General features: G+C 35.8%; 1 protein-coding gene across 1 annotated transcript; it reads right to left on the reverse strand.

The window, feature by feature from the left end:
- Positions 1-6,395: 6,395 nt before the first annotated feature.
- On the reverse strand, positions 6,396-7,340 carry LOC149161019 (uncharacterized). Its single transcript, XM_089434756.1, has 2 exons — positions 7,335-7,340; positions 6,396-6,953 (listed from the first exon to the last, which is right to left on the reverse strand). Exons 1-2 carry the CDS (start codon positions 7,338-7,340, stop codon positions 6,396-6,398), a joined length of 564 nt encoding a protein of 187 aa, XP_089290882.1.
- Between the last annotated feature and the right edge of the window lie 7,911 nt (positions 7,341-15,251).

Consider the following 15,251-nt stretch of genomic DNA (forward strand, 5'->3'; position numbering starts at 1 on the left):
CGACGATCCACCTACTACACATCAACATAGAAGAGTTGCCATGGTCCACTTCCCTCTCAAGCGAGCAAGGCACCAGCGAGATCAAGGGTTCACCTTTCTCTTGAATGGCTAGATGCACATGCATGGTACCAGTGGACAACTCTTCTGAGTATATCTTATTATTTGTGTTCTTCCCATGTTTCGGGGACGAAACATGCTAAGGGGGGTGGAATGTTATATACCTAGGGGGAATAATATGGGGTACCAAGGGGGGTACCCAAGGTAATAATGTAATAATGGGATGGGCCATAGTAATAAATAAGGTGGTTAACCCATATCATGTAAGGAACCACAAGTAGTTAGTAATAATGTAATGGGCCCATGGTATTATTTTTATGGTATGAGGGAACCATGGTAATGACCCATGGTATTGTATGTATGAGGCCTATATAGAGGCTAGAGACTTCATGTCAATGAATAGTCAAGGATTATCGTATGAACAAGCATATGGCTTGTGGAGTGTTCTCCTTTCTTAGTGATTGTATGGTGTTGCCCTACCTTAAGGGTTTTGATCAATAAAGAAGTATTTCTATATATTTCTATTTTGTTATTTCTTGGGTTAATTCTATTATCATATATTTCTGGGCTAGATCTACAACAATCAGACTCTTATGGAAAGAGCCAGAAGCATGATCAACAATGCTAACTTGCAAAAGGAGTTGTGGGCAGAAGGAGTATCTACTGCTTGTTATTTAGTTAACAGATCACCTTCAGTAGCAATTGATTGTAAAATTCCTAAAGAAGTTTGGACAGGTCAGTCTTGTGACTATTCACATTTGAGGATATTTGGTTGTGATGCTTATGCTCTTATTCCGAAAAATTAGCGTTCAAAATTAGATCCAAAGTTGAAATGTTATGTCTTTGTTGGGTATGACTATGCAGTGAAAGGATATAGGTTGTGGGATCCTACATTGTGGAAGATAGTCATTAGTAGAGATGTAACATTTGATGAATCCTCTCTATTAAAATCAAATGTTGAAAGAATTGAACAGGAACAGATATCGCCGAATCAACGAGTTCAGTTGGAGGCTAGACCTTTCAGTGACAATTGAAAGGAAGGAGAGACTTCTGGAGAAAAATGTGTTGAAGACACAAAGGAAGTCGTTGAAGCTTCTGAACCAGTGCAAGTTTCTAAACGAGTTCAGCAACTAGTCGCTCTAAGAAGGTCTACAAGGGAAAGGAAAACTCCCAAAAGGTATGAATATTCTGCTTCATCTTTTGCTTTGATTAATGAATATGGGAAACCTTCTTGTTATCAGGAAGTAGTAGATGATACAGATAGCGAAAAATGGAAAACGGCTATGGAAGAAGAAATGGACTCCTTAGCCAAGAATAATACTTGGGATCTTGTAGAGCTCCCTGAAGAGAGAAGTGTTGTTGGATGCAAATGGGTCTTCAAGCCGAAACGGAAAGTTGATGGAAGTATCGAAAGGTATAAGGCGAGACTGGTAGCAAAAGGGTATTCTCAGGTTGAAGGTATAGACTTTCATGAGATTTTTTCTCCAGTTGTAAAACTTGTTTCTATTCGTACTGTGTTGGCACTAACTACATTGCTTTATCTTGAGTTAGACCAGTTAGATGTTAAAACAGCTTTTCTACATGGTGATTTTAATGAAGAGACATATATGGAACAACAAAAAGGTTTTGTACGAGGTCACAACAGAAGATTAGTTTGCAAGCTCAGGAAATCATTATATGGTCTAAGGCAGTCTCCCAGAAAATGGTACAAGAAGTTTGATTCCTTCATGGTGATCTAAAACTTTATAAGAAATGAGTATGATCATTATGTATACTTCAAAAGTTTCAATGGCATATTCATTATCTTAGCTTTTTATGTTGACGATATGCTTATTGCAAGCAAAAGCATGGAATAGATCAACAGGTTAAAGGCTCAACTCTCTAGGATGTTTGAGCCTTCATATCAAACATCCTAGATGACAGTCAAAGTGCTATTCACTTGGCTACAAATTCTGCTTATCACAGCAGAACCAAGCACATTGATGTAAGGTATCATTTTCGGAGACATGTGATCGATGGCGGAAAAGTAGCTCTTCAAAAGGTCCATACACGAGAGAATTGTGCAGACATATTCACAAAGCCAGTTACAGTAGAGAAGCTGCGATGGTGTTTAGCTTCTCTTGGCTTGCAGAAACGATGATGAATGGGCGTGGACAAGGGATTATGAAAATCGTTGTCAAGGTGGAGTTTGTTAGTTTGACAACAAATTATGTAATTTTTGGGTAAAATGTAACTAGTCAGTTCTATACCGAAATGTTAGTTATGTAATGAAGGTGGCTGGTATAAAAATAGTGAATGCCCAAGAAATGTAATCGTGGATGTTTCTTTGACACCCTGTCGAGGTTTTACCACGTAAATCCTGCGGGTCTATTTGTGAGTTTGGTTTCCAGTTAGTTATGGTGTTTTCTTGGTCAATATATAATTGAATGTGTTTAATTCTTTCCTATTATTTCTCCTATTCTACCAACATTGTCTACTAATACAATACAATACCACATTTACCCATAGACCTCGCTTCGTATACGAAGTGAGAGGAACATTAGTTTATGGGTGTTATAGATTAACAAGTGAGAAAGCTAACTGGTTGAATCATAAATGAAGATCATAGATTGTTCTTTCAATTTGTGTATGTTCCCCTTCAAGTTCTTTTTGTGTTCGGGCCACAAGGTGGATTTTTCAATGGGTGTGTCGTTGAGCTACTTTTCTTTACATTTTTTGCAGTGACATGTTCCAGAAAAGGCTTATTCTCCATTCATAGAGGCCAGAGTCGACCATGGACTGTTTGACCTAGCCATAGATTAGAAGCCTTAAAGTGGCTTAAGGCATGTCTGACAGGTGGCGAAGCAGATGATGGAACTTGCCACACCGATTTTAAGTTAATTCCAAAGCTCGACCATGATTTCAACAACAATAATCATTGTTGTCATAATGATTTAGCCATCACGCGGTTTTAAAAGATTATAAATTTAAATTCATGGTTTCCAGAGCTCTGTCACTGCTTCCAATAACAATCATCATCGTTATTCTCATCGTTGTCATAACAATTATTCACCAACATGCCCTTCACTTCATAACCCTTTGTGAAAAGGTTATCAACTATTTTCCTTTTAAAATCAATTTAACTGAGTGAGACTCATAGATTCAATTTTAGGTATCGTTGATTTTATAATGCCTTTCCTAGTGGTAGAGTTAGCATCATCGATAGGAATTGAAATAAATCTTAGAACTTTGGAATAATTGCAACTTAACTATATAAATTTGGCCACTCGGATTTCCTAAGTCATGTGACACTCTTAAAAACATGTTCAAACCTGCATGACTCTATCAATGAACTAAAATTTAATAAAATTATGAACTTTGAGGATGTGCATTAGAGATGTCATGATTTTCTTGGTATTTCTTCACTTTGGAAACCAAAGAAAAGGGCATTGTTTTATATAATACTTTTATTTTTCTTGATAATGAACTTTTTGTTAAGAGAATAATATGTTATTAAAAATATTGTCATCTAAATTGTTTAACAATTTTCACATTATGCTTTTTTCATGAATTTATCTTTCGAAATTTTGTGGTTGAATAAGAACATTAAATTGACTTAAAAATAAAAGGCCCTCATCACAATTATAAGGAGAAAGAGTTAAAAGGAGCCATTCTTTTATACCATACTTCTTAGGGAATAAAATTATATAATATTTTCATGTTTTTTGGTTAAGGATCCTTCATTAAAGAATAATGTTATTAATATTATTAAATGGTTCATCAATTTTCATATGAGGTTTTGTTGGTATGAACTTATTGAGAGGGTATAATTATCAATTTGTTTGTTCAAGATTGAGAGGGTTCATATACTGAATTCAATTAAACTAAGGAGATTCAATCAAGCGAAATTCAGTAGCCGAACAAAAAGGTTAAACTAACTAGAAATAAAATACCTTCCTGACAAGGGAGAAAGAGCTGTCGGGAACAAGGATTAACAAAGATTTGTAGGCATGTTTTCATTCAAAGACAAGTTTTCACTAAATAGCTTTTGCATTTACAACATGCCATATACTTAACTAACTTGGATCATTGTAAATTTCAACAAAATCCCTAGAACATATTGAAAACCCCTCAATTATTCCTGCACTTCCTCTATAAACATGTTGAAATAGACCAGACTAAGTGTTCACAAGTGCAATTCAGAATAAAACTAAACCATATGATCTTATAACATGAAAACTCATTCCATATGCTAAATTTTTACTTTTTCTTAATGCCCCGCAGGGACTTTCTACCTTTCAACGTTTCTTTTTTTTATTGTCACTATAGTCCTAGTATTATTATTATTCCTTCGTTATTTTAGTCTTATTCTCATTCAGATTCTTCCGTATTGAGTAATAGCTGCAAAGTGAGTGATACAAATCTTTGACAGATTGCAAGACATAGGTCATGACACCTTTGGAAACCAAACAAAGAATAAGAGATCGATTGCTTACAAAAAGTACTTTTCAAGTCTCTTATTAATGGAAATTGTGTAGCATGTCCAAACACATAGACAAAAAGAAATGTACACGCAAAGAGCCATAGATGCTCTGACGACTTTAATTTGATTAATAAATTCTTAACTTCTTGTTCTTATCCATTCAGAGGAAAAAACAAAAAGATTATATATCATGAGAGAAAATGGAAGAGTTGTCAATAAGAAAACATCTCATATAGCATCAACTACAATCTTTGAGCCCCTTCTTTAAAGTATCCTATCGTTTCTATGGTGTTCGTTTTAGGATCTAAACTAAATCCAAACAACTTTCCATCCTTAAACTCCCCTCTTTCTTATTTTTTAGTTTAAAATGGTGAGCTTCATGCTTGTGATCATAGGGTATAACAGAAATGGCGGCCAACAATACAAATGATTCCATCAGCCGCAAATCCTCGTGCGTCAAGTTTTTATTGTACAATTTGGATGATGGCCATGACACAAATGAATTACTGATATCCAAAATATCTTTGTTATATTTGAATGGTAAATCACTATCATTTGGGGATTAGATTATTGAATAAGCCTGGAGTTCATCTGTTGCGTTTCAGGAAGGAGAAAAAGAGACAGAAAATATTCTGCAGTACACTCCAATTGAATCATCTTCTAATTTATAAAAAATTAACTACCTAAAAGTGCCAAATTTCTAGGAATAAACTCTCTTTTGTCAGATGAACTTCCAATCAAATTATAACAATTTATGTCTCCAAAAAAGCCAAAATTTCAGGAATAAACTCTCTTTTGTCGGATGAACTTCCAACCAGGTTTTCTTTTATGTTTTGTCAAATATGTTTCAAACGGTATCTGTTGACACTAAGGACAACTAGCATCAGCCCCAAGTATAAAAGACATGTATTTTACTCAATATTCCTTTAATTTTCTCTGGTTTCATCCTTCTTAACCTGCCATTATTCTATTGAATATGCCTTGGATTTGCACTTGGTTGTATTTTTTTAATGTATCGTTAGAATTTGCCTAACATTCCCTCTCTTTTTGGGTTGAATATTTTGTGAGTTTGTATCTGTCTCTTTTGGGTGATACAAAGCCACAATAAACTAAAACGCTAAACAATTCCTCAACTTCAAATAGATAATCAAGGTTGGCTACCGATACATTTAGCATTAGGGGATTTTTGAGGTCTAAAATAGGAATTCTAAGGAAATTATAAAATAATAGTAGAAATAATAAAATAATATTAGATTACATCATCAAATTTTAGAGGGAAAAACAAAAGTATTTTTTCTACGCATATTTTCAACTTATCTCCATATGGGTTTACTCAAATTTTGAGCAGAAACAATCGTTGGATGCATAAATTGATTCCTCATCCAAGGAGTATCCATGTTGCATACCTTCGAAGGACCCTGCTACATGAAAAATAAGAAATACATGAAAAAACGTAATTGCAATAATGTTATTGCAATCACGTTTTTCATGTATGTATCACTTTTGTTTAGTAAGATTCATCAAAAGTATTTGACATGGCTACTCTTTGGATGAGGAATTAAATTTTTCATCCAATGAGTACTCCCGCTTGAAGTTTGAGTGAAAACTTAAGGAGATAGATTGAAAATATGAGTTGAAAAAGTAGTTTTATTATTTTATTATTTTTTAGTCTTTGTACTTTTTACTCCAAAAATGGTAAATCATCCCCCACGGTTGACATCATCATCTTGAATCCTATTGGTTCTTATAAAGTTTATTTTGGTTGTACATTTTTCTTAAGAGACCCATTTTAGACCTCAAAAGTCTGATAATGTATGATATATTTTAATAAAAAATTAATGAAAACATATGAATTACACCTTATCGTTCCCCTGATTTATTGGAGAACAGTGCTCTTCCAAGTTCTTGGAAGGGAAAGAAACAAATATGTATCTGTATAGGAAGTTGTTGTGGTTTCCAAGAAGTAGAAGGCGAAAATCATGATACAACAACACAGAAACATGGGAATGGGGCCAAATGTCCAAAGAGAAAGAGGGAAGGAGAAGTAGAAAGCTTTGAGCCCCAAAGACCAAAAATAGCTTGCTCTATTCAAATTTTGGCTCACATAGCACTGCGAGTGCTCTTGCCTAGGTTTGCCAATGGGCACATTTATGAGAAAGTTGACATGGCTATAGTACCTAATCGACTGAACATTGAAAAAAAATGCTATCAAAAAAAGAAAAAAAACAACAACAATGGCAAAATACTTTATAGAAGACCCCATTTTGTCGTCATCTTCGTATATACATGCAGTTGTCGTGCCCCCTGATCTAGAGTTGCCGACTAGTATGCCGATGAGGGAACTAAGAGTGATGGTTGTGGGTGCAAGAAGTGCGAAGTTCGTTCTATTGTTCCGCATGGTTTGAACTGCCAGCACACCATCTTTTATTCCATCCTAGAAAAAAAATACAAAAATCAAGAACCAACCATATAGTTTAGTTGTAGTCTAACTAGCTGAAGGAATTGCCGGGAAAGTTATGGAAATTCCAGTCATATTTAAAGAAAATCCGACAAGGATTTTTGTAAATCCAAGTTATAGTTATTAAACTTCAAAAATTTCTGCATCCTAGACGTTTTTGATGGTGTTGAATCCATTTCCACCATCAAAAACAAGATTCAAATACTGCCTCTACAAGATTTTTTGAAATTTTTTTGCCCAGATTCCAGCCACTTTTGGCCGTCCAGGCAATTCCTCCGCCTTAGTAGACTTAGTAGACAACTCCTATAGTTTAGCAATCCAAACTAGTGAGGACGGGATATGAGCAAATTTACTTACAGGCATTATTGTATCGAACCAAATTTCTATGTTGATGGAATTGAGTCCGATCACAGTGGTGGTGGGATGTTGCTTTATTCTGTATAGAAGCCATGCATGGTAGCTTCTCAACAAAAGAAGACATGCAAGAACCAAAGCGAATCCAAATCGTGATTTTGGAAACCCATTTTTTGATTTAAAGATGGAGGTGGTTCAATCTCAATCCCAAAAGCTCAAGCATAAATTGATGCCGGGCCGGAATTTGAAAATATAAATGCCAAAGAAAAAGTTACATGAAGAAGTTCTGGTAGAATTTCATTTGAGCAAAACAACCAGAGCCATTGAAGCATTTCATGGCTTACAAGTGAAGTCCAGTGATGAACGCCTACATTGTGGCTAAAAGTTCATTGAATCAGCAGACCTACAAATTGGACACACATGTTTTGTATGGTGGATAGTCAAGTGATTTTGACTCCAAGCCTTCTGTTCAATTTGTATCCACTGGCCCTTTCACTAATTGTGAATTTGTACGCATATAGATTAAGGCAATTGGCCATGGCATCAAGTAGATCTAGTTGTTTTTCCATAGTAGTTATGAGTGAAAGAAATAATTATGATGAGCATACGCGGACGTATATTCTATGTGCATTTTGGAATTTGTTTGGCATAATTTTTTTTTTCAATTTTGTTGCGTAAATATTTATTAAAATTGCTTACTCTAATTAATATATGAAATGTTGGAAATTTCTGGTAATTTCAAACAAAAATCTGAACAAAGAAAAAATGCTCTGTTTTGCACAGGGAAGCCCAAAAAAAATTGTTTGCTGGAGATGAAGAACAGAGTTTCACACACACCAAAAATAAACTTGTATTCATTAATCAAACCACTGCAGATACAAATTTCTTCCTCACGGAGAGGGATTTACACAAAAACTTTCACCAAAAAAAATACTTTTTCCCTCCAGAAAATTTTACACTACTGTGTAAAGATTTCTTTACATTCACCAAAAAAAAATTCTTACATTCACTCGTTGCTGCGTTACATTTCATATACCCCAAAAAAAACATTTCATTCGATTTGCGCTGCTGCGCATTCCCTTACAATGCTGGTTCAACCAACGAACACCAGAACTTCTTTACGCTGCTGCGTCCCACACACATATCTTTTTAATGAACTATGAGCATTCTATATACAATGAACAAACAAAAAAAATAACAATGCGTTGACCTATGCCATATTCCTGTGCATAAAAAAACATTAAAATTAAATGGTTTTACCAACGTTTACTTGTGCCCATACTCCCGCTGATAGAAAATAATAAAATTAAAAATTTTACCTACAATCTACGAACCAACGTAAATCACATTAATTGTTTTACTGGCGGTCAAAATCAAAAACTTCACGTCAAGTAATAAATGCTCCAAGGTGCAGGTCTGATCATCAACCGTTGATGTCAATCGAACGGCTGACACAATTTCCCCAGAGGTCCCATTTGCATGAACTTTACCTGTCGGGGGATTGGTGGTTTTGAAAAGTCAACTGAGGACACACGTCGATCAGCAAATGTGATCGAAGCCCTTGGAGGAAAAATAGCGTTTGGAAAAAGATGGTGTGGGGAACTCTGCGTGGTTTTCCTCAGCGGTTTTGCTGCATTTAATGCTGCAATTGAAATTATATTTCAACACTCTCCTTTAATTTCAATTGTTGGGTTATCAGTCATACCCTGACATTTCCTTAAAAATTCAAAACTTTTCTGGCCCAATGGCTTGGTTAGAATATCAGCAACCTGCTCTTGAGTCCTGCAATGTTGTAGAACAATTTCTCCATTGTTTACCAATTCTCTGATGTAGTGAAACTTTGTGTCAATGTATTTCATTCTCTTATGAAACACTGCATTCTTGGATAATGCAATAGCTAAGCTATTGTCACAAAAAATCATTGTTCCTTTTTCTTGCTCTTGGCATAAGCTCCTTAACATCCTTCTCATCCAAACTGTGCCTCTGCTGTAGACAACGCTACAATAGGCTATTTCTTAGAATCCCATGAAATGGCTCCTGAACCCATGTGAAAAACATAATCGGATGTGCTTTTCCGATCATCTACACTTCTAGCCCAATCACTATCAGTGTGTCCAATTAAATCTGAACATTCTGAAGTAGTATATAAAATGTCGAACCTTTTAGTACCTTCAACATACCACAAAATTCTTTTTGCTGCCTGCCAATGTGCTTCTTTTGGCCTCTCCATGAATCTGGAAATTAAACTAACAGCATGCATTATATCCAGCCTAGTTGCAATCAAATACACGAGGCTTCCAACTATGTTCTTGTACAAACTAGGATCAAAATCCTTGCTGCTATCCTCTTTGCTGAGTTTTTTTCCCATCACTGTGGGAGTGATTGCTGCCTTGCTATCCTGCATGTTAAATCTTTTCAACACTTCATTAACATATTTTGCTTGTGAGATAAAAATCCCATTTTCGTTTTGATCTACTTCTATTCCTAAGAAGTATCTCAGCAAACCCATGTCAGTCATCTCAAATTCTTCTTTCATGACTGTTTTGAAATTTTCAATAAGGTAATCATCATTACCTGTGAAAATAACATCATCAACATATAACACAATAATTAGTAATTTACCATCCTTTTCTTTTATGTAGAGGGTGGGTTCTCCCTCACACTTTTCAAATCCATTTTCCAGTAGATAGGAGTCTATCCTATTGTACCATGATCTTGGTGCTTGCTTCAGCCCATAAAGAGCTTTCTTCAATCTGCACACTTTGTGCTCTTGGCCTTTCTTTTCATAGCCTAGAGGTTGTTCAACGTAAACGTCTTTCATTAACACTCCATTTAGGAATGTTGACTTCACGTCCATTTGGTAAACTTTCCACTTGTTTTGTGCTACTATGGACAACACTGCTCTCACGGTTTCCATTCTTGCAACCGTTGCAAAAGTTTCCTCATAGTCTCTCCCATACTGCTACTTATATCCTTTGACAACAAGTCTTGCCTTGTGTCTTTCTATTTTGCCTTCTGCATTACTCTTGGTCTTGTAGACCTATTTAACTCCAATGACTTCCTTCCCTTTTGGTAGTTCAACTAAATCCCATGTCTTATTTCTTTCTATGGAATTAAGCTCCTCATCCATAACTTCTATCCGTTTCCTATCCTTAATTGCTTCATCGAAATGAATTGGGTCATCAACATGACAATATAATGCAAACAAAGAATTCATACCTTCATTTGCTGCCTCTTGCTCATAAATATCATTTAAATTTCTGAACTTCTTACCTCTTTCATTTGGTGTACAGGTGCTTGAAGAAGCACTTGAATTTCCTCCTTGTGGTGTGCTTGGAGAATCACTTTCATTTCTCCTCAAGGGTGTCCCTTGCTGTCCTTGTGTTGGTGCTGTTGTTTGGTGATGTATTTTAGCCATATCCTCATCATTTACATCATGAGACAAACAATTTTTAACATTCACTGTTTTCTCTATGCTTCCATCCCAAGCTTTTTCCTCAATGAACTGAACATCTCTACTCACAAAAAACTTCTTAGTGGATGGGTTATACAACCTGTAAGCTTTGGATTCCTCACTATATCCAATGAAAATACATCTCTCCCCTTTGCTGTCCAATTTCTTCCTTAGCTGATCTGGAATGTGTGCATAAACACATCCAAAAACTTTCATGTGGGTGATTCCTTACTTTGTCCCACTCCATGCTTCTTCTGGCACTCTGTTCATGACTACTTTTGTAGGGCATCTATTCAAAATGTACACTGCACAGTGTACAGCTTCAGCCCAATAATCATTTGGCAAATTCTTTGCCTTTAACACGCTCCTCGCCATATCCATGATTGTCCTATTCTTCCTTTCAGCAACTCCATTTTGCTGCGGGGTGTACCTAGCTGTAAATTGTTTATGAATTCCATTTTCTCTACAAAAATATACAAATTCCTTGGAGATATACTCACCTCCTCTATCAGTTCTCAAAACTTTGATATGCAACCCGCTTTGGTTTTCCACAAGTGCCTTGAAATTGCAAAATCTTTCAAACACTTCACTTTTGTTCTTCAAGAAATAAACCCAAGTTTTTCTTGTAAAATCATCAATGAATGTTAATATGTAGTGGCTGCCTGCAAGTGATGGAGTTTTCATCGGTCCACATAAATCTGAGTGGACAATTTCTAAGGGTGCTTTTGACCTTATGCTTTTCCCTGATGGAAAACTTTCTCTATGTTGTTTCCCCCAAGATACAACCTTCACAAAGGCTGTCTGGTTTCTCTATCAATGGTAATCCTCTTACCATTCCTTTTCTACACAACAAATTAAGACCTCCAAAGTTGAGATGTCCAAATCTCAAGTGCCAAAACCAATTTTCATCCTTTGGTTTGCTTTAGAAATCCTCTTGAGTCACTGCTACAATTACTTCTTTATTTTCTAAATTTGCCTTCATTCTGAGAGGGAACATCCTATTCCTTGTCATCTTTACTTCAGCAATACACTGTTTGCTGGGTGCTCTATCCATGATGGTGCACACATCATTTTCAAAGAAAACATTGTAACCCTTTTGAACAAGTTGTCCAATACTTAAGAGGTTACATTTTATTCCAGGAACATAATAAACATCTGCTATGGTTTTCTTTTCATATTTCTTTGTAAATATTTGTACTTCTCCTTTTCCCATAACAGAAACTTTACTATCAGTCCCAAGTGTGACTTGTGACTTCACACTCTGATCTAACTTAGAAAACAAGGCTATGTTTCTTGTCATATGGTTGCTGCAACCGGAGTCTAGAAACCATACATCTTCACTCTTTTCTTCAGCAATATTACAGGCTAAAAACAAATTTTTTTGGCTGATATTTTCTCTAGTGAAATTTGAATTAGTTATACTGTTCATATCATGTTGCTTCTTCCTACATTCATTTGCATAATGCCCATATTTTTTACAATAGTGACATTGGACATTGGATTTGTCATACCTTTGTCCTTGAGCATGATGTTGTCCACTTAGTTGGCTACTGCCTTGGCCTTGGTTCTGATTTGGATTGCTACCTCTTCCTTGAGCATTTGCCAGACTGTTTCTTCCACCTCTGTTTTGGCTTCTGCCTCTTCCTCTTGTTTCCTCTGCCTTGACCTCTTCCTCTTCCAAAGGACATCTGGGTCTTGAAGGCATGCTCTAGAGATGAGTTTTCATTCCTACTCAATCTCTGCTCACGTGTTATGAGTGATGCATGTAGTTCATCAACTGTGAAGTTTCTGAGATCCTTTGTTTCTTCTATCGTGGTGACATTCACATCAAACTTTGAGGGTAGGACCCTCAACAGTTTCTCCACAATCCTCCTTTCTTCAATAATCTCTCTATGAGACCTTATCTGTGTGACCAGACCAATCACCTGTGTGAAGAATGAGTCAATATTGTCTGACTCCTTCATGCATAGGTTCTCAAAATCTATCCTTAGAAACTATAGTTTTGTTGTCTTCACTTTCTCCATGCCTTGATAGGCTGTCTTGAGAGTTTGCCATGCTTCTTTGGATGTCTTGGCTGCTGCTATCCTTGGAAACACACTCTCATGCACTGCTTGATACAAAAATACGAGGGCTTTGGAATCCTTCTTCTTATTGCTCTTCAATAGATCTTTCCCTGCCTGAGTTAACCTATTAAGCTCATTTTCATCTGCTGGTTCTTCAAAACCATCCTCAACTAATTCCCATAAATCTTGAGAAGCAAACAGGGCTCTCATGGTTATTTCCAAATAGTCATATTTTCTTCCATTAAACTGTGGGAGCTGAGTATTAAAAATACCCATGCTAATGCTGATGCTGGTGCTAGAGCCAGCCATTCTTTCACTCTAAACTATGCTTCAAATATTTGACTGTGTATTTAAAAATCACTGAGTGTCTTCAACAACAACACAGAAAACTAGCTTGAGAAATACCTTGGATTTTTTACTGAGTCTTCACTCTGCTAGAGAAGCTGCTACAACAAGAAATCCTTCCTTCAGCTTCTTTGACACCTTCAAAAAGCCTAGAGAAGCTCTGATACCATGTTGGAAATTTTTGGTAATTTCAAACAAAAATCTGAACATAGAAAAAATGCTCTGTTTTGCACAGGGAAGCCCAAAAAAAATTGTTTGCTGGAGATGAACAACAGAGTTTCACACACACCAAAAATAAACTTGTATTCATTAATCAAACCACTGCAGATACAAATTTCTTCCTCTATCAGAGGGATTTACACAAAAACCTTCACCAAAAAAAAATACTTTGTCCCTCCAGAAAATTTTACACTGCTGTGTAAAGATTTCTTTACATTCACCAAAAAAAAATTCTTACACTCACTCGCTGTTGCGTTACATTTCATATACCCAAAAAAAAACATTTCATTCGATTTGCATTGTTGTGCATTCCCTTACAATGCTAGTTCAACCAACGAACACGAGAACTTCTTTACGCTGCTGCGTCCCACACACATATCCTTTTAATGAGCTATGAGCATTCTATATACAATGAACAAACAAAAAAATAACAATGAGTTCACCTATGCCATATTCTCGTGCATAAAAAACATTAAAATTAAATGGTTTTACCAACGTTTACTTGTGCCCATACTCCCCTAATAGAAAATGATAAAATTAAAAATTTTACCTACAATCTACGAACCAACGTAAATCACATTAATTGTTTTATTGGCGGTCAAAACCAAAAACTTCACATCAAGTAATAAATGCTCCAAGGTGCAGGTCTGATCATCAACCATTGATGTCAATCGAACGGCTAACACAATTTCCCTAGAGGTCCCATTTTCATGAACTTTACCTGTCGGGGAATTGGTGGTTTTGAAAAGTCAACTGAGGACACGCGTCGATCAGCAAATGTGATCGGAGCCCTCGGAGGAAAAACAACGTTTGGAAAAAGGCGGTGCGGGGAAGTCTGTGTGGTTTTCCTTAGCGGTTTTGCTACATTCAATGCGCAGTTGAAGTTATATTTCAACATGGTGGTTTAATTTGGAAAGATTGAGTAACTTAAAATTTTTACGATGAAATGGTTGTCTAATTTATAAATATCCTTTAAAAATTTGTAATGATAATGTAATTGTTCTGAATTTATTTATATATATATATATATATATATATATATATAGCCAAATTATATTACTAAATTTCAGTCCAAAAACCATTTCGTCTATTAATTAGACTAGGGGTAAAGCCTTGCCCTTGAAAAGAACTTCCCATGCCACTTTGCACCATTATTTACCTTCATATTCGTTATTAAACTATTAAACAATAAAAATATTGAAAAAATCATTAAACTATTTAACACAATATAGTAGAGCCCCTCATTAGATCTCTGCATTTGAGATCATATCCATTTGGGTTTTTTGGTGACCAAAGAGGCCTTGCTGCATCATTTACAACCACAACATCTATATTTCTATGAGTTGCATCCCTTGGATACAAGAGTCCCTACATGGCCAAAAATTTAGATATTATGTGCCACAGGTGGTTTCTTTGGGCCCTTATCATTGCCATGCTAAACCCTAACTTGACGAGTATGAAATAACCATTAAAAGGGACCTCCCTTGGATCAAATTCTACCTTAGAGACCACCAGTTCGAAGACCTTCTTGATGGCATGAGAAATGATTAACAATCTATTAATAAGATTCAATTTATTAATAAGATTCGATAATCATGTCTGCACTCTCCGATTCTGATACTGGAGTCAAATAATTATGTGAAATGATGGCCACATATGGCTTTTTTCTTCTGCAATTCGTGAAGTATGAAAAGAGTATGGTCTCCTATTGAGTATAAATTTCACTAGAAATTTAAAATCAAACCAAACAAGCTGACAAGCTGCCTTTTGAAGATTAAAAATATCATAAATCCATTATATGCCCAATTTATTTAGTGTTACGGGGATAGAATTGCTACA

Source organism: Pinus tabuliformis, chromosome 5_2 (genome assembly GCF_031772625.1).
Source record: "Pinus tabuliformis cultivar Carrire ecotype Pingquan chromosome 5_2, CPIR1, whole genome shotgun sequence".
In the NCBI taxonomy this organism is placed as follows: domain Eukaryota; kingdom Viridiplantae; phylum Streptophyta; class Pinopsida; order Pinales; family Pinaceae; genus Pinus; species Pinus tabuliformis.